General features: G+C 46.6%; 1 protein-coding gene across 5 annotated transcripts in view; it reads right to left on the bottom strand.

Annotated features, from left to right (window-relative positions):
- RALGAPA2 (Ral GTPase activating protein catalytic subunit alpha 2) overlaps positions 1-16,650 on the bottom strand; it is a 279,884-nt gene extending 263,234 nt beyond the window's left edge. For all 5 annotated transcript variants that reach the window (XR_014778094.1, XM_084776127.1, XM_084776128.1 and 2 more), the window contains exon 1: positions 16,362-16,650. Coding sequence is in view for 4 of the 5 variants with exons in the window: in XM_084776127.1 (XP_084632253.1) it covers positions 16,362-16,467 (106 nt within the window). In the remaining variant the exon portion in view is untranslated. The remainder of the gene's footprint in view (positions 1-16,361) is intronic.
- Between the last annotated feature and the right edge of the window lie 1,956 nt (positions 16,651-18,606).

Genomic DNA, 18,606 nt, shown 5'->3' with positions numbered 1-18,606 from the left:
CTGGTCTACAAGTGAGTCCAGGACAGCCAAGGCCACACAGAGAAACCCTGTCTCAAAAAATCAAAAAGCAAAAGAAATTAACAGCTATGCAGTCAGGACACTGGCTGCACTATTCTCCAAACATGAAAACACAACTTTTCAACTCTAAAGGAAAGTAAATGATGAATGGACTAGCATCTTTATCAATTCCAAAAGCAGCAAATTACACAAATTCCCTGCCCAACATGTGCAGTGCACTTTAGGACTAGCACACACCTTCCACAGAATGCTTGGTAATGATCTAATTGCTGCAAAAAGATCTGTTGTGTGTCTGTAATTCAGTGGCAAGAGTAAAAAACAGAACTGGGCAGAAAGAGACTGCTTATGTCATTTCAAGTGCTTGCACAGCATGGAAATAAGCCAACATGGACACCTTGGGGTGCAGAAGAAGGTGCCGAAATTTCCCATCACAACAAGCTTTCTTTTACAAGACCTGGTAGCCTTAGACCATGAGTCAACATCGTCTTCCACCGGACACTGACTATAAAGTGCTAATGAGATGGTCTAGGCTCAGGGATGACAGCTCTGGGAGCCTGCCGCACTCGGGGATGACAGCTCTGGGAGCCTACCGCAGACCCTTTCCCTATACCGAGCCTCCTCCTGCCAGCTGACTTTGAATCACTGTGCCACAGGAGACGGGAGCTTTGGCCTGGAGACAACAGAAGGAGGCTCCAGCAAGCACGTGGGATCCAGGCAGGGCTTCACGCAGGCCTTCAGCGCTCAAGCAGAGGAGCAGGCACTAACCATTAAGCAGCTCTCTAGAGAGGGAGGCAAGAGTTTATCGATTTGCTGGGGTGAACTAACATTTTTCTCTGGAGGGTCCCAGGGGCTTACGCTAGCGCAGCTGCTGGAAGCATACTGTCGTGACTCGAATGAAAACAACTGGCCAGCACAGGCTCATGGGATGCCTGGTCCCTACTTGATGGGGGTGTCTTGGGAAGAAGTAGCTATGGCCTTGTTGAAGGAGTTGGGTCGCTGGGGGTGGCTTTGAGGTCTCAGAAGCCCACAGCAGGTCCAGTGTGCCTCCTCCAACTTGTAGACGAGAAACAAACTCTCAGCTCCAGCACCGCCATGCCTGCCTTCTGCCATGCCTCTGCCGCGATGGCCACAGACTCTCCCTCTGAAACTGTAAGCAAGGCCCCCAAATATACACTGCTATGAATTGCTTTAGTCACGATGTCTACTCACAGCAATAGGACAGTACTGAGACAAGCACAAAGGTGGACGGAAGGACACGCATGCCATGCTTCCTGTGGTTGGCAGACTTGAGGGTGCAGGAGCTGTGTGGCCCGGTCTCAGCCATGGCCACCCATCGCAGAAAAACATAAGGCAGTGACACTGGCTCATAATACAATTAAGACTAAACTCAAGATCAAAGTTCTCTCAGGTCTTTTTACTAAGATACATTCAAAATAGAGAAAATGAGTTCAAAATAGGCAGAGCACCTGCCTGAGCCTCCCTGCGGTGTCTGCTCACTTTTGTCATCATTTATATAGCTGTGTCATTAGTTTTCTGAACCAAAGACATTTTTCAGGGCTCAGTGGTTTCCAGCGACTGGCCTGTCCCCCTTTCCTTCTGTGTGCGCAGTGCTCTCTAGTGCGCCTGTCCTTTGCCTAGTGCCCAGTTACCTGTTCCGTCCGCTGTGTGGGCTGCAGGCATGGTCCACGGGCCACCGTGCTCCCAGCCTGCATCCTCACCACTAGCCCCTGCAGACTAAGGAAGGACACAACTGTGTGCCCCCTCTTCCTCCACAAGCACGTATGCTGCAGCTTCTGCACCACTCAGCTCTCCACCGCCACTTCTTTCTCTATTCTCTTTGTCCCCAGCCATTGTCCAGCTCGGGATGAAGGACCTACCCTTTCATGAAGTAAACTGTGGTGGCTTGAGTGAGATTTCCCACCCCGAACCCCCGCTTCTCAGGCATTTGAATACTTGGTCCCCAGTTGGTGACCTTGTTTGGGGAGGCTTAGGAAGTGTGCCCTTACTGGGGAAAGTTCATCACGGTGGGTGGGCTTCAAGGTGTCAAAGGCCACGTGTCACCCCCAGTGTTTGTAGTTTGAGACGGGAGGCTGTCAGCTGCCGCTCGGGCACCATGCCTGGCTGCTGCTACCCTTCCCCGCTGTGATGGGCATGGACTCTCACCCAGCTGTAACTGTAAGCCCCAAATAAACCCTGCCTCCGCTCAGTTCCCGCGGCCACGGCGTTTCATCACAGCAATAGAAAAGTAACTGCTACTCAAGAAAGAGCTCTCGTGGTCCGAGAGCCAATGTCTGCTAGGTTACTCAAGCAGGTCTTACCAAACAGGAAGCACAGGAATTCCTGACCTAAAGTTCAGCCGCCTGTCCTCTGCCCCCTGGGTTCTTATCTTCTCTTTCCCCACCTGGCCTTACCCCTCATGCCTTTCCTCGGACTCAGCTCCCAGACAGAATGCTTTCAAGTCGTTCACTGTTCCCTCTCCTTGGAGTACTGATCCCTAAAACAATGACGTCACTACCTTCTCAACTAAGGCCTTCATCAAAACACGTCAGACCCAAACACCTGACCGGGCATGCGCACACACACCCTTACCAAGACCCTTTTTCCTATTATCAAGACCTGAAATTACATTATAAACGTTTTGTTATCCACATATCGTCTGTTTCAATAGAATGAAAATCCTATGAGCGTCGTGCCTTGATTTGTGAGTACCAGGCGCTCTCTCTGAGGAGTAACTTAAAAACCAATGGAGGTTCTCTACTCTAGACAGACTTAGCAGGCTCAAGCGTATTTCTTCAAAAGACAGTGATTTACTTCTCTCAAATTTGGTAAATAATCTTTAAAGTACCATCCACAGTCCTAAGCAGAATTCAAAGAATATCAACTAAGGATTTCTCAGTGGTTTGGAACAAAAGTTTGTGAACTTTGTGGTAAAGCAGGCATCAAATAGAACACTGTCAGTGCTGTCCTGAGCATGAATGTATGAGAATGCCTTCTAGAACTTTCTCAGAAATAAAGGAGCCAGAGTTTAAGTTTCACCTCTAGAAACAGAACAGGTTCAGGACACCCCAACGCCCTCACCAGTGACTGCACAGGAGTGGGAAGTGGCCCACGGAAGGCCAATCTCAGGCACTGGGGTGGATGCTGGGGAGATGCTGAACCCTGCTCCTGACTCACTAGCCCTGGAGCTGGGTCGCACTGGCAAAGCCAGATCATCACATCAAAAGCCCAGAAAACAAAAACAAACCAACCCGGAGCTGTGAGTGAAGAGAACTATCCCACCCAGGGAAGGGTGTGACAAGAAAAGGTGGATGTGAGCGGTGAACGCTCTGCACACCGTTTACATTGAGGTAGACAGCACACCTGAGGCCAGCGTGCCCTTTCACTGTTTTGTTGGTACTCAGTCCCTTCTTTCAGCTGGTGCTGGTGTGTGCTTCTTGAACGAAAAGGTGTTGGCTAGTATAAATGCTCATAACATCTTTTCACTGAGAAGAAAGAAAATGTTAAAACCCTGTCAGGCTAAACAGATACACACAAGTAGCAATCAGGTGACTGTTTGATGGCTATAGGGCTCCTCTGCCTGCTGATACAAACGTCAGACCAGGCATGGTGGTGCACACCTTTAATCCCAGTACTTGAGAGGCAGAGGCAGGGGGATCACCATGAGATGGGGACCAGCCTGGTATAGATAGTAAGTTCCAGGCCAGCCAAGACTGCATAGAGAAACTTTGTCTCAAAAAAAGAAAAGTTTTCCTGCTAGAAGCAGTGGCTGAACAGCACTGCAAGAGTATTTAATGCCTCCAAACTATTCAGCTTAAAATGGTCAATTTTATGTGAATTTCACTTTAAATGTGCAAACAATATGGCAACATGTTTCTTAATAGAATAACCTTTAAATACTGCAAATTTAATTCCTGGAGGAGAAAACTGCGCCAAATGATATATACACTTGAAAGACCACTGATCTATTATTAAACTGTTTTCTCGTAAGACTATACTATAGTCTTATCAAATGTATATTAGAGACCTCACATTTATGTTATTGGGGCAAGAGACAGCAATTTTGATAACTGGTAGATAATGTGGTAATATATTTAAGTTTCTATATCTCAGATTACTGGTTAAACTGTGACATTTAAAATATGGTTAGAGTTCTTATTTCTCTGGTTGTGACACATATACATTATAATTTTTCTTGTTAATGTACAGGAGGTTTTTGTTTTGTTTTGTTTTGTTCTATTTTTTGCTTTTTTGGTTTTTCAAGACAAGGTTTCTCTGTGTAGCCTTGGCTGTCCTAGACTAACTTTGTAGACCAGGCTGGCCTCGAACTTACTGTGATCCGCCTGCCTCTGCCTCCTGAGTACTGGGACTAAAGGCGTGCGCCACCACCACCCGGCTGTACAGGAGTTTTTATGCAGTAAAAATATAACTAATCCAATTTGATCTATTTTTTCACTTCATTAATTATTTTGATTTCAGTTGAAGGTGAACTCTGTGTGTGTTTATTTTAAGAATACAAGTAAGAGATGGGAATAGTCTTTCCAAAATAAATATTTGCAATGTGATACATAAAGGCGCATGCTGAAGAAGACGTTCTGCCTGACTCTCCTTCAGAGTTGTGTGTAAACTCTAGTACATCAGGCCTGACTGGTCCAAACACACCCTATCTTATCAGATACGGTCCATAGGACACAGAGGCTTAGGTCACAAACACGAGCAAACTCATTCAGTCTCTAGAAGCTTCTTTTTCAGTTCTTCTGTGCAGGTTGAAAACATTATCAATTATTCAATTATTTCACTATAAAAAAAAGGTTTTCTCTCCAGCTAGAACTGGTCCTTGGGAAAAGGGAAACCGTCCATTGGTTTTGTGTTTTGTAAATTTAAAATCTGACAAATTTCTCCAATTGTGTTTCCATGAGCATCACCTAAACTCTTCCTCACCACCACTCATCACAGTTTACCCGCAGGCATCGCTTTGTCCCCTTTGTCCCCTTTGTCCCCCACACTGTTCCCTTTGTCCGCAGAAACACTCCTGTCTCATATCTACTCCTTGGCACCGCGGGCCGGCTCTGATGATAAATGCGCCACACAAGGACAAGTAAAGCACTGTTCTGGAAGAGACACCATCCTTAACTCAGGGCCTTAAACACTCTGTGCCAGCATCTTCTCACTAGTAAAAACTTGCCTCAGGATGGGAAGGTTTTCCAAATTTTTAAAAATATCCACATGGGCGGCTAGACACCTCCCAACATCAAATCTATATATTCTGAAGTTATTGTTTGTTTGTTTTAAACACATTTATCCAGACTACACGGCAAACCATGGCATCCCAAATGCTGCACCCACTGCCTGCCAGAGCTGGGATGGACACACAGCTGCTAAATGAATAGGGGACTCTCAAGCCATCTGCCTTAGGTTCAGACCCTTCTGGTTACAGAGCTTTGTATATATTTCTTATCATCTATCTCTCTATCTACAAAATATCTCAATTTCATTTGTGAACATTAAATGAGTTAATATGCATGAAAGAGTGGCAGTACTTGAGAACATAGGACTGCCAGAATAATGTTCTTTTAAAATTTTTTGTTTGGCTGGTTTGGGGTTTTTCGAGACAGTGTTTCTCTGTGTAGCCTTGGCTCTTTGGACTCACTTTGTAGACCAGGCTGGCCTCGAACTCACAAAGATCCATCTGCCTCTGCCTCCCAAATGCTGGGAATATAGGTGCATGCTACCATGCCTGCCTTTTTAATTTTTTAATGTTTAATGATTTAAATGTATTTTTATTATGTTTAATTATTGAAGAGCTATATACACATAACGGTAAGTACCCACAGAGCTATGAGATCTGCCTGAATCTGCAGTTACAGGAGGTTGGGAGCTGTCTGACATGTGTTCTGGGAACTGAGCTCTGGTCCTCAACAGAAGCAGTACAAGCTTGCAACATCTCTCCAGCTCAGGCATTGTTATCCTAAATAAAGGTGTTACCAAGAGGCATCAGTGAGCAAGAAGCTCTCATGTTTACCATGAGCCTCATTTGATGGGGAAGAGGAGGCAGAACACAAGAAACACGAATCAAAAGAAACTGCATAAATGTCCAATGACACCAGGTGTGGTGGCACAGCCTGCATTCCCAGCACTCAAGAGGCAGAGGCAGGAGTTCGAGGCCAGCTTGGTCTACAAAGCAAGTCTAGGACATCTGGGGTTCTGCTACACAGACAAATCCTATCTCAAAAAGCCAAAAAGGGAAAAAAATGTTTAATGATAGATTAAAAATGCAGCTAGGCGGTGGTGGCACGCACCTTTAGTCCCAATACACCCAGAGGCAGAGGCAGACGCAGGCAGATCTCTGAGTTCGAGGCCAGCTGGTCTACAGAGTGAATCCAGGACAGCCAAGGCTACACAGAGAAACCCCATCTTGAAAAAAAAAAAAAAAAGATAATTTTAGGCCAAGAGGACAAAGACAGTCTTGTGGAACTGTAGTGTGTGTGTGTGTGTGTGTGTGTGTGTGTGTGTGTGTGTGTGTGTGTGTGTGTGTGTGTGTGTGTGTGTCTTGTCCCAGAAGCTTTTTAGACAGCAGGATGGAAAACATTTGATAGGGCAAGAGAAAGTGCCTGGGTTTGAGTTCTCTGAAAAGTGGACAGAGACTGTTTCAGGGAAAGTCTGGGAGACAAAGGAAACCTGGGAAGGCACACCCAGGCGTGACACCCCATGCAGGTCTGACCCCTGGGAAGGAGAGGAGTAGAGGAAAGCCTTGGACAGAGGTGTCTCAGGCCTGAGTAAGAGGGGACCCCAAGACAAAGCCGGCCTCTGGAGACACCTGGGTCTCCAGAAAGTTTTGTTACTTGGCTCCAAGGCCTGTGGGCAGTGCTGTTTGAAGAGGACGCCAGTCAATCACACTGTGTGCGGAAGAGCCAGAACCCTACGCCCTCAGCACTCCTACAGTGGGAGTAATGTCACTTTGTGTGTCCTTGGCAGAACAGTCCCTTCAATGCATATGCAGGGCAGAAATCTTAAAAAAGAAAAGAAGAAGAAGAAGAAGAAGGAGGAGGAGGAGGAGGAGGAGGAGAAGAAGAAGGAGAAGAAGAAGAAGAAATCAAACAGAAGAAGCAATCAGTGAGCTCTTTGAGTTTTATCAAAATAGTTTTTCTTTTAACTAAATCACAACTCTAGCAGCAAAGTCACAGCCTATGTTTACTGTTAGAGATGACTTTAGGTGGCAAATGTCTTATAGATGGAAACAGTATTAAGAACACAAAGGGTCAGGACTGGAGGGATGACTCAGTGGTTAAGAGCACTGCCTGCTCTTCCAAAGGACCCTGGTTCAATTCCCAGCACCCACATGGCAGCTCACAACTGTCTGTAACTCCAAGATCTGACACCCCTACACCAATACATGCACATAAATTAAAATTAAATAAAATATTTTTTTAAAAAAGAACACAAAGGGTCACAGCATCTCTATGAGGCAAATACATTACGATACAATTTCTGGGTTTCATCTAACACTCAACTTTCAGACTCTGATAACACACTCCAAATGCTCTCCCCTGACAGATCCGGGAGGCTGACACTAGGTAAAGATAGCTTACACTGCAGAGTACCTACAACACAGTCACACCCTGACACTTAATACGCTTCTTTCATGATTAGTAAAAGCTGTTGGCTTGAGGTGACACTCTAATTGGCTGGAGAACATGAGGAAAATGCTTTGGATAAGGATAAACTGCTACCTGAGCAAACCTGTCAGTGCTATGGGGTTACAGCTTACATGGGTTAAGTCACACAAAAGACACAGTGGAGAGAAACACAGTGACCCTCACATACCACAGCCACAGCCTGCAGAGATCACCTCCCACAAGGCAGTCTCCTCACACCCACACCAGAGACGTGAGCACAGGGTGGCAGAGCTGGCAATGTGACATCTGCTCTCCTAAACTAAGCTCATGTTACCCAGCTCTTCCCCCTTCTGGCTGAATGCCTTTTCACTCTGAAAAAGAACAGAAGCAAGCCTTATATGCTGCTGAATTTCCTTATTTTAAGAGGATCTGTGGCACAGAAGAGGGAGTGTCGCATTCCAAGTTCCTATCACCACACCAGCAAGAACGCCAGCCCAAGCGGATGTCACCACTGACCTCCAGAGAGGAGGGTGTGGCCTAAGAGCTCCCTCAGCATCTCCATCACCCGGTACTACATCCTCCCATCCTGCCACTCCTACTCTGGGGTGTGAGCATGTGTGTCTGTGTTGTGCATACATACATACAAGCATACATACACATGCATGTTTGTATATGTTCTCGTGGGTGCGGGTATGCCAGTGCACTTGCTTGGCGGTCAGAAGAGAACGGTGGGTGTCCTACCACCCCAGCACTCTCCTTAGTCCCTTGAGATGGGGGGGGGGTGTCTCCCAACGACTCTCCTGTTCCTGCTCCTCCCAGAGCTAGGGGCCTCTGACATGGAGGCTGAGGATTTAAAGCCGGGTCCTTGTTCTTGGCCAGCTCGTGTTCCGCAGGCTGGGCTTTGGCCGCAGCCCTCCTCTCCCCAACTCCACCGCGGAGCACACTCTTCTCATCAATTCTTCCTCTTATCATCATCAACTCAAATTCCCATGGATCTTAAGAAATATATCAAAAATTCATAGCCCCCCCCTTCCATTCTCAATCTGGAATGCCTCTTACCAGCACATCTCCTGGCCCTCTTTTAGCTGCAAGTCCCAGCATGCTTTAGCTAACTAAAGCAAAAGCTGCAACTGGGCAGCTCTAGGGTGGAGCTGGCACAGACATGCTGGACCCTGTAGCTCACACAGGACCTAGATGGCTTCCTCAGGCCCCATCTCTGCAGGCTTCCCCGCTTGGGGGTACTGGATTTGCTTTAAGGTGTGTATTTCCCCACACACTGTAAGGACTATAACCAGGTACCCCCTCAGAGCTTACACTGCCAACAGGCAAGGACTGCTTTTCTTTTGGCACCTAGGTTTCAAAACTTAGGAGAGGCTGGGTCCCTCGGACCCTTCCTTAAGACACCATTTCCAACATTTCCCGAGGCTCCCACTGTGTACATATACCCTGTACCAAAGCCACTGTGTGTTTAACTCCTTGGTGCCTTGCGGAATTGTCTCTGCAAAGTTCTGTTCTCTACCAATGTCTTTGTCCTCTCCTTAAGCACCGGGCAAAGTCCTTTATCTATTATTCATACCGCAGCTCGGCCCTGACTTCCTCTGTAAGCACTCCAGACACATCCAGGAGGCTGGCTGCAGCTCCTTCCCGCCCCACTGTATGGCTCAGAACCTGGTGTAGAAATTTCATCTTTTAAGCATCTGCTTCTCCTATTGAAACCTCAGCCTTGACGTTAGTACTATCTGAATACACAGCAAACATAAACACAACTGCACACATATCTTCACACACTAAACAAAACAAAGTTCCCAAGTTGAAATTGTAAAATCTCAAGGATAAGGCATGATAAGTAACTGTTTGCTACATTTACATATTAATTGTTCTTAATTTAGTAGTATAGTAATTTTATTCTTTTTTTTTTTAATTTAGGTTTAAATGAAATCAATTGCTACTTTGAAAACCAACTCTTAAAAAAAAAAAACTACGCAATTTGCTATAGTTAGACCTATTGTACTCAGTTTGGAGACCAAAGAAGAGATTATGCTTGTCCAGGAATAAAGTGCTTATCAACAAAATAAAGATCCAAATTATAAATATTTATAGGAAAATATTTTGGACCTACCAATCTCCTTTCTCAGAACAGGCACTAGAAAGCAACCCTTCTCAGTTATCACACACTGAGCATCTCCACTCTGACGGTGGCCCTGAGCTCATCTTTCTCAAGTCTAGACAGCATGAGTCCTAGAGGCAGGCACATTCAAGTGCACAAAGTTTACTTCACACTCCAGAGGTTACAGATATTAGTGACTGACACAAAACAACCAACAGGAACACGACTAAAAGAGATCACAATAGGCCTGGGAGGGCCTGAAACAAAAGATCTCAGCCTTTTTTAGTTATAGAATTCCTGTCTGTGCAAATACCTCACTACCTGCCTGACCTGAACACAGAACCCAATAAACTACATGATAAAGCACAGAAGGGGCCTTCCTTTTTTTTTTTTTTTTTTTTTTTTTAAATTTTCCATCATGTTCAAGTCTAATAGGATCTTCTAGATCTCCCTGGGACAGAGCAGAAAATTTGCAAGACAGACAAAAACAGCTGGGTTTTGTTTATGTATTAACATTCACTCTGTTGGGTAAATATCTTTTCTGATGTGTAAATATCCTTTTGAATCAGATAACTAGCAGAAGCACAACATCAGCTTTTTTAAAAACCACTTTTATTTTGAGTACATCTCATTAAATTGCTGAGGCTGGCCTTGAACTCAGCTTGTTGCCCAACTGGCCTTGACCTTTGAACCTTCCTGTTTCAGCCTCCTGAGTAACTTGAATTGCATGCTTCTATCACCAAGCTGGCCAGCTTGAGTATGCATATCAGCTTGTCAGCTGGGAGTTGGTAGACAAATGGTTAACTTTACTGTGCCTCAGTTTCTCGGCTGTAGGTTGGAGTGGGAGCACTGCCTTCATCATAGCTGTGAGGAAAGCAAGAGTTCATCACCATAAAGAACCAAACCCTTGTGTTCTATCCTCTCATCAAGTTCCCGACCCCACACACCACAATCTCATCCACACATTCCACTTGGCCTTCCTTTTCTTGCACTCAACCTGTAGCACCCCAAACTTGTCATGGCCCATCATTAGCTAGGACCCCTCCCACCTCCCTTGCCCCATCCAGGCTACTCCCATGATCCCGAATGCCCATGGCCAATCATCAAACTATAAAAAGGGTGTGTTGCTAGTCTGACTAGAGTGAAGAGGGGAAGTCTGTTCTAAGGAGAAAAACCCCAGACGGCTTGAGAAGTATTGCTGTTATCAGAAGAGGAACGGAGAGTAAGGGAAAGAGGCAATAGGGAAAAGGAGGGGAGGGGAGGGAAAAGGAGGGGAGGGGAGGGGAGAGGAGGGGAGGGGAGAGGAGGGGAGGGGAGGGGAGAGGAGGGGAGAGGAGAGGAGGGGAGAGGAGGGGAGAGGAGGGGAGAGGAGGGGAGAGGAGGGGAGAGGAGGGGAGGGGAGGGGAGAGGAGGGGAGAGGAGGGGAGGGTTGAGCATGGCAGCACACACACCTGGAATCCCAGGATTCAGCAGGTAAAGAAAGGAAGATGGAGAATTTGAGGCCAGCCTAGGCTACACGATGCTCGCGAGGGATGAAACCTGAAGAATACTAATAACTAAACATACATGAGGAGCTGGGGAGATGGCTTCGTGGGCGAGAGCACTTGCTGCATACGCAAGTATGCAGGACTCCAGTTCAAATCCCCAGCACCCATGGCTGCACACATACCTGCAACAGCTGTGGAGACTGGGAAGACACAAGGACCCCTGGGACTTTCTGGCCACCAGATTGACTCTAGGTTCACTAAGAGACCGTGTCTTAAGCTCAATGAAAGAAGGTAAGGAGTGACAGAGCAGGGAGGACACCTCATGTCCTCCTCCGAATTCTATGTATACACAGAAAAGTGTGCATATGCTACACACATGCGACACATACATACACAAAATATAAGTGAGTAAAGGAAAAGGCAACATCTCAAATTAAGTGACCCTGCCCTTACTTAAAGTAAGAAGAATATAATGTGCAGAACATGTGTAAGAAAATGCTTTCTTACAAATCTGAGGTCTAAGTGCTGGGCGCTACGTTGACTTGAATGTCACAGCCTCCAATCCCAAGCTAATTCCTGTTAATCACTCTCTAGGCAGCACCTGCAACGCCCACTGCACTTGAAGTGTCACTAGGTCTTGCAGCTCTGGTCTATCATGCTGGCCTTCCTCTTCCAACAACCTACTGTTTGCCTGGTCCCCCTGCCACCGCCCTTTCAAGGAAGCCCTGCTTCTGTCTCCCTCCTGATCCAGTCTCCTCGTGTCCCTGGCAGATGGGCAGTTCTCAAGCTTTCTCTATTGACCTGTTAAAAAAATCTCCACAGAAACTCCCACCTAAGAAGAGGTATGAGCTTCCAACTTTTTTTGTTTGTTTGTTTTTCGAGACAGGGTTTCTCTGTGTAGCCTTGGCTGTACTGGACTCGCTTTGTAGACCAGGCTGGCCTCGAACTCACAGCGATCCGCCTGCCTCTGCCTCCAGAGTGCTGGGATTAAAGGCGTGCGCCACCACCCACCCGGCTTGAGCTTCCAATTTAAGCAAGCCGAACCCTCTCTAATCCGGACCACCAAGTTTGCCTCAGCCTCTGCTTGTCAGGGTACCTGCCTCTAACCCTGAGCTATCCTGGGCTCTATGCAAGGGTCCTCTGTGGCCAGTCCTCCAACTCCCCACTCCCAATGATGCAGGTGAGAGTCACCCTCCTGCACCATGCCACATGCTGCTACCAACTCTCCCATCCTCTCCTGGCTAGAACTGCCCTACCCTACCCCTCTGCTTTCCCAAATTCAAGCCCTACTTCCTGCGGCCCCCAGCCACATCTTGCTACTGTGAACATGAATTGCAGCTAATAGGAACAAATATGTGCTTTCTGTATAATACACGCTGGATTTCAAATAACTCACATAGAAGAAGTACTGTAAAACCATTTGTTACTCTTTACTGTCACCTGTTGATACATTAAAATTAACCTCACTTGCTTCTTTCACGTCATAAATGTAGTTTAGAAACTTTTGAATTACATATATGCCTTATATTTCTTTAATTTGTTTTTAGACACAGAACTTTCTATGCAGCCCAGACTGATCTTGAATTAAGAATTATCCTTCTGCCTTAACCTCCAAAGGCTGGGATTACTTGTTTGCTGGAGCTACACAGTAAAACACAGGAGTTGGGTGTGGGGTGGGTGGTATTTGTTTGGTTTATTCAATTACTTTCCCAATGATGATTTAAACAGCATAAGAAGAACTGAAGTCAGTTCCGTGTTCTTCCCAGTGATACATAAAAACCATCTAAACACAGCCTTGTGCAAGCTAATATAAAACATATAGTAAGGGCAAGCTGTCTAAGGAGCGCAGCCTTGGAGTCGGTACCATAATCCCATACACTCTACTCTCCACAGTTAACCATTTCTCCACGAGCTGTCTGAAGTACAGACTTTTTATGAAAAGAGGATAAAGTCTTTTCATATAAAATCAGAAAGAAGGGTGGAGAAAATATCTCAACATACCTGTCCTGTGCATGGTGGGGGCAAAGCAATAACAAGGAATCTGCTAAAGTGACTGCTCCAGCTGAAGCAGTTACATAGTATACTCTCTCACCTGACAGAGTAACACAGCTGAGGCTCAAGCACAGACTAAGTACTGGCCCAAGTTGTAGGACTATAATTGGCAGCAACTGGCTGCAAACCCAGGTCAGCAGCATCACCCTCACATGTAAAAAACAAAACAAAACAAAAAAAACAAAAAACAAAAAAACACCAGCCTATTTCACCATAAGACACATACTTGAAAAACAAGGATTTAAATGCATACATAATGTGCAATACTAACCAAAGTCGTCTCCTTCAGTGACCTTCATATTCACTTAACTCCTCCCTTTCAGTTCAATAACACTTTATCCTTCTTAAAGGTAGTTACCAGACAAGATGTTTGATGCTGTGGGAATTAATGCTTTAAGACACTAGGTTTCTTTTAAATTCTTCAAAGAACAGTTGTAAAGCAAAAGTTTACAATTACTATGGCTAGAACACCTCAAATTTTATTTTATTTTTAAATAGAGGCCTTATAGTTAGAGATCACAATAATACATAAAGGAAACTTGGCCTTGGCTATCATTAACAACAAAAGTATTCTTAATGAAGTACCAAAGAAGTCGACATTACTCAGTATTTCAAACAGATTTTATCTCTGGGTGATAATAAAGCTGGTATTTTTCACATGTAAGGATGATTCAGGCTGCAGACATAGCCTAAAGGCTAAGAGCACCTGCTGCTCCTGTACGGAGGGGGGGGGGGTGGGTTCCCAGTACTCCCCTCAGGGCAACTCAGTCACCTGTAGCTCCAGCCCAGAGCATCTGTCTGCTGCCTCTATGGTTACTGGACTCATTAGCACAACGCCCAACACACACACACACACACACACACACACACACACACACACACTCACACACACTTAAAAAATAAATAAAATCATAAAGAGACGCCATTGGCCCAGTTCACAGCCTATCCCTGCCACTTGCAGCTGTCATGAGACACACACGTTAGGGGAGAAACTGGGGACTTTTCAAACCTCAAAGTATCCCTTTCTCTGAATGGTAACAAGGGCAGTGTGCCTCTAAGAAGCTAGTCTGATCTAGGCTTTCTGTCTTTATAAAATGTAGCCAACTTAATCTTGGCCTCTTCCCACAGAACAAAGGTTTAAATTCTTTAGCACAGAAAAAGCTCCAAAGTATCAGATGCCTTAAAAAAAAAAAACTGTTCAATTCTACTTTATCAAAAATGCCCCAGAAGCAGGAGCTAATCAGATACTAAGGACCCAACACAAAGCACCTGTGTGCCTGGGCGTCTCACTACAGGAAGGAGAAAGTTCAGCTTACCAAGAACACCACATTTTGCTTGCAAAAGTCCAGAAACTAATCCTTCTAACAATAGCTGATCTGCACTCATTGTAGACCAAACACATTAAGTGTAATCTCCAGGAATCTGAGATAGTAAGTAACTTCATTTGTCAAAATATAGTGGGGGTTTTTATTTTTTTATTGGGGGGGTTGTGGTTCTGGCGTTGGGCATGTTTTTAAGTTTTAGATTTTTGTTGGTTCACTGGCCTGTTCCCGACCCAGAGATAGTTAACACAATATAAATAGAAATAATTAGCAACTCTTAATATCCTTAACAAGAGGCTTAAAATTCTCACCTATAAAATGAATTCTTCTATGCCCTATTTTCTCAAGTGACAGATGGTCTAAAACTGGGTTTGTTTGTTTGTTTTTGAATTATTAGTATTATTTCAACAGTAAATACATCTAGAAGAAACATGTCTTTTCTTAGCCCCCAAATAGAGGCAAAATGGTATTTCTTTTCTTTTTGTTGTTTTGTTTGTTTGTTTTGTCTTTCCAGATAGGGTTTTTCTGTGTAGCCTTGGCTGTCCTGGACTCACTCTGTAGACCAGGCTGGCCTCAAACTCACAGAGATCCACCTGCCTCTACCCCCCTGAGTGCTGGGATGACAGGCGTGTGCCACTGCACTGGGCAGCAAAAAGGTGTTTCTATCTGGAATAAAAGTTAAAACAGACAGAAGACAACTAGAACCAGGTAACATACAGCCTAGCCAAGCTACACATGGCCAGCAGCACACAACCTTTTGGGCACTTCATACCTGTAGGGGGCAAGCCTCACACCCACAGGGGAAGCCTCACACCCACGGGGGCAAGCCTCACACCCACGGGGTCAAGCTTCCAAGTTATCATGGGTCAATTCCAGGCCCACTTGGGCTCTGCAGAACCTCTCCACCCTGCAGGCCATAAAAAAGGGAAGGAGAGAGGGAGTAATGGCTGTCATTCTGGACACAAGGAAGAAGCAGCCTCGCTGAATCCAAAGAAAGCCTGAGTTCCTCTAAGCAGAGCCCCCTTCATATCAAGGACCCAAGGAAACTCTATCAGCCAGGCATCCCCCCCCCCCGCAAAAAAACCCACAAAACTTAAATTTAAAAGGGAGAAGGACAGGATAGAAGAAATGACACCTAAATCTATTCTGGGGGTCATCTGAAATCACTCTATCAGTCTTACACTCAAAACATAGTAGCATTTTAGATGAAGAGTGGGTGACAAAAGAGTTCAACTAAGTGTGATGAGACCCCGTGAGGTCTTGGTCTAGGAGAGGGAGAGGGAGAGAGAGAGAGAGAGAGAGAGAGAGAGAGAGAGAGAGAGAGAGAGAGAGAGAGAGAGAGAGAGAGAGAGAGATATTGAGTGTGTGTGTGTGTGTGTGTGTGTGTGTGTGTGTGTGTGTGTGTGTTTTCTCGCCCGCGCCACTAACTTGTGCTGGGTTTATTTCCTGGAGAGGACAGGGTATAGTCACCTCTGTGCCTGGCCTCGAGGTTACCTGAGGCTAGGCGCCCATATAAGAATCTTGGCTAAGTTTACACTTGGGGCAACAAGGCAGCGCCCAGGGCCAACCTACTGCCTTCAGAACAATGCCCCAAGGGTCCCGATCCAGGCTAGCAGAGGTCGGGTGCTCACCATCCCCAGCTCCCTACATCACTCGGACCAGAGAGCCCGCCAGGCCCACGCCGCGGGTGGGACCCGCCACCCCACCCCACCCCCGACACCGGCAGGTGACCCTGACCCACAGCCCACACCCCAAGCCTCACCCAGCAGCGCCCGCAGGTGCTTCAGGCGGGTCAGCACGTCCTTCTTGGGGTCCAGCACCTTCTGCGTGGACTTTTTCACATCCCCGTGGCTCCTTCGGGAGAACATCCCGCCGCGGGAAGCCCGGGCCCCGCCGGCGGGGCAGGAGGCGCCTGCGCCGCTAGAATCACTGCATAGGGTCGGGACGAGCGCGTGTCGCTCGCTCCGGGCACTAGCCGCCCCCCTCCCGGCCGGCCGCCGCGCCGCCTCTGCCTCGGCGGTGGCTCCAGGAAGGAGGGGGCGGGCCGAACGGCCAGGGGCGGGGCAGGAAGGCGGTGTCGACGCGAACCCTGGGCCCCGCCCCCACGGGAGCCTCGGGCCCGCCCTCCGGCGCGACGCACGCGCGCAACACGAACTGAGACCTCGCGGGGACGCGCGCGCCCCCAACCCCGAGCCTGCGCGAGGATTTCCAATCAGATTGCTGGGTCCACCACCTACGCCCGGAGCGCGAGGTCCCGCCCCTTTGTGGGCCGCACGTGCTCCCGGGAACTGTAGTTTCCAGAAGCTGAGGCTCTGCCACTGAAATGGTTTTCTGAGTCCAGGAGTGCCAGAGGCTGCGCGTTAAACTCAGACCTCTTCCCTCCGCTGACTCCCTGCGCACCCACCTCTCCCCTCGCACCCTCTCCTTCTCCCTCCATCCCTCCCTTGTCTCTCTCACATGCATACAAAGTAAGAAAAGTTGCAGGACTTTTAATTTTTTAACCTTTCCTAGATTTTTACTTCTAGATTCACAGTAAAGAACAAAGCAACCCACTGTGGCCGTGCCAAAATCGGAGTTCCAATTTTATACTAAAGTAAACGGCTTTGGCAGCAAAGAAAGGTGAGCTTGCCTTCCAGCAAGGGGTCCAGTCGGTCCCCGAGGCACTTGGAACCCAACCTCAAGTGCGGAGGTCAGTTTTGCCTCTTGCTTTGTGAAAAGTGCACGCTCCTGTGTTGTGCAAGGGCCCATAGCAATCTAGTACCAGAACCAGAAATAGAAACTGAGGGACCTGACTCTGGGGCCAATATGCTTTTTAAGGCCAGATGCCTGTTCCCTGAAGCAAGACTTTAAGGCAAAAAACACGCAAACGATTTCTTAAAAGACAGCGCACTGTAGAGTGGTTTATTAGCTCTGGATCTCCAAAGGTTTGACATTTCAGCCTTATTAGCGAGTTCTTTAAGGTGGCAGCTTAGAGTAACATGTTTTCCATCCAAATAGGGACAACTCAAGTGTCTTTCTCTGGTGGCATTAAGTGCCAGGAATTTACACATCCTTGTGTTTAGGTTGGTATTTGATCTCTACAGGCACTCAATAAACTCATAAAATAAAATAAAATAAAAAGGGTAAAGCAGCCCTACACATTTCAACTCCACATGCAAAAACATCTCAGTTCTTGTAAGTTCTATTTTTAGAGTTATCAAAATAGCATGGCTACGACCAAGGAAAATTATTCAGCCAGAAAAAGAAAAGGAGAGACTCCTAACAAACCCAACAGCATAAATCTCACAGACCCAGAGATGCAATCTTCACGCTAAGGATGATGACAGGGCTGTTGCACTTCCTGCATCCCCACATGACATCACAGATGAAGACCACAACCTCCCCAGAACTGTCGTAAGGCAGAAAAGTGATATAATCTCTCAAATCAAGAGTGTGTGCTGCCATCAGTTTATCCTGTGCTCAGCTGCGGATGATAAAGCACCGTGTTCACGGCTCCGTTCCTTTGAACAAGTCACCTTTTCTTATACTGATTGGAAAAATAAATTGCAGAGCCCAATTTTTCTCTTGCAACATAAACTCTCATTATCATCAAACATCCGTTGAGGTCCCGTGACGTAAAAACATGATCTAAGCCCAAGGGACAAAAGATATGTTAGAAGCAGTCAGTGGCTGCCAGAGCCTCCAGCACAGCTGAGCGGGAGAAGCTAGACAAATGTATCTATTTCTGTGTGCTAGTATACGGCATTGTTAAAAACTTGGCAGCCAATAAACAGGCGTCTCTGCACCTAAGTTCATCCCACCTATCATGCTTACTAAGTGAAAACCTGAACCTGCAAAACCCCCTCCTTAAAAAAAAAAAGAAAGAAAGAAAAAAGAAAAGAAAGAGAATTAAGCCAGGCAGGATCACACACTACTTTAATCCCAGCACTCGGGAGGCAGAGGCAGGCAGATCTCTGTGAGTTCAGGCCAGCCTGGTCTACAAAGTGAGTCCAGGACAGCCAGGTCTC

The sequence above is a fragment of the Acomys minous genome (genome assembly GCF_964271855.1).
Source record: "Acomys minous genome assembly, chromosome: 3".
NCBI lineage: Eukaryota > Metazoa > Chordata > Mammalia > Rodentia > Muridae > Acomys > Acomys minous.
This window is presented reverse-complemented; position numbering and strand designations above follow the sequence as displayed.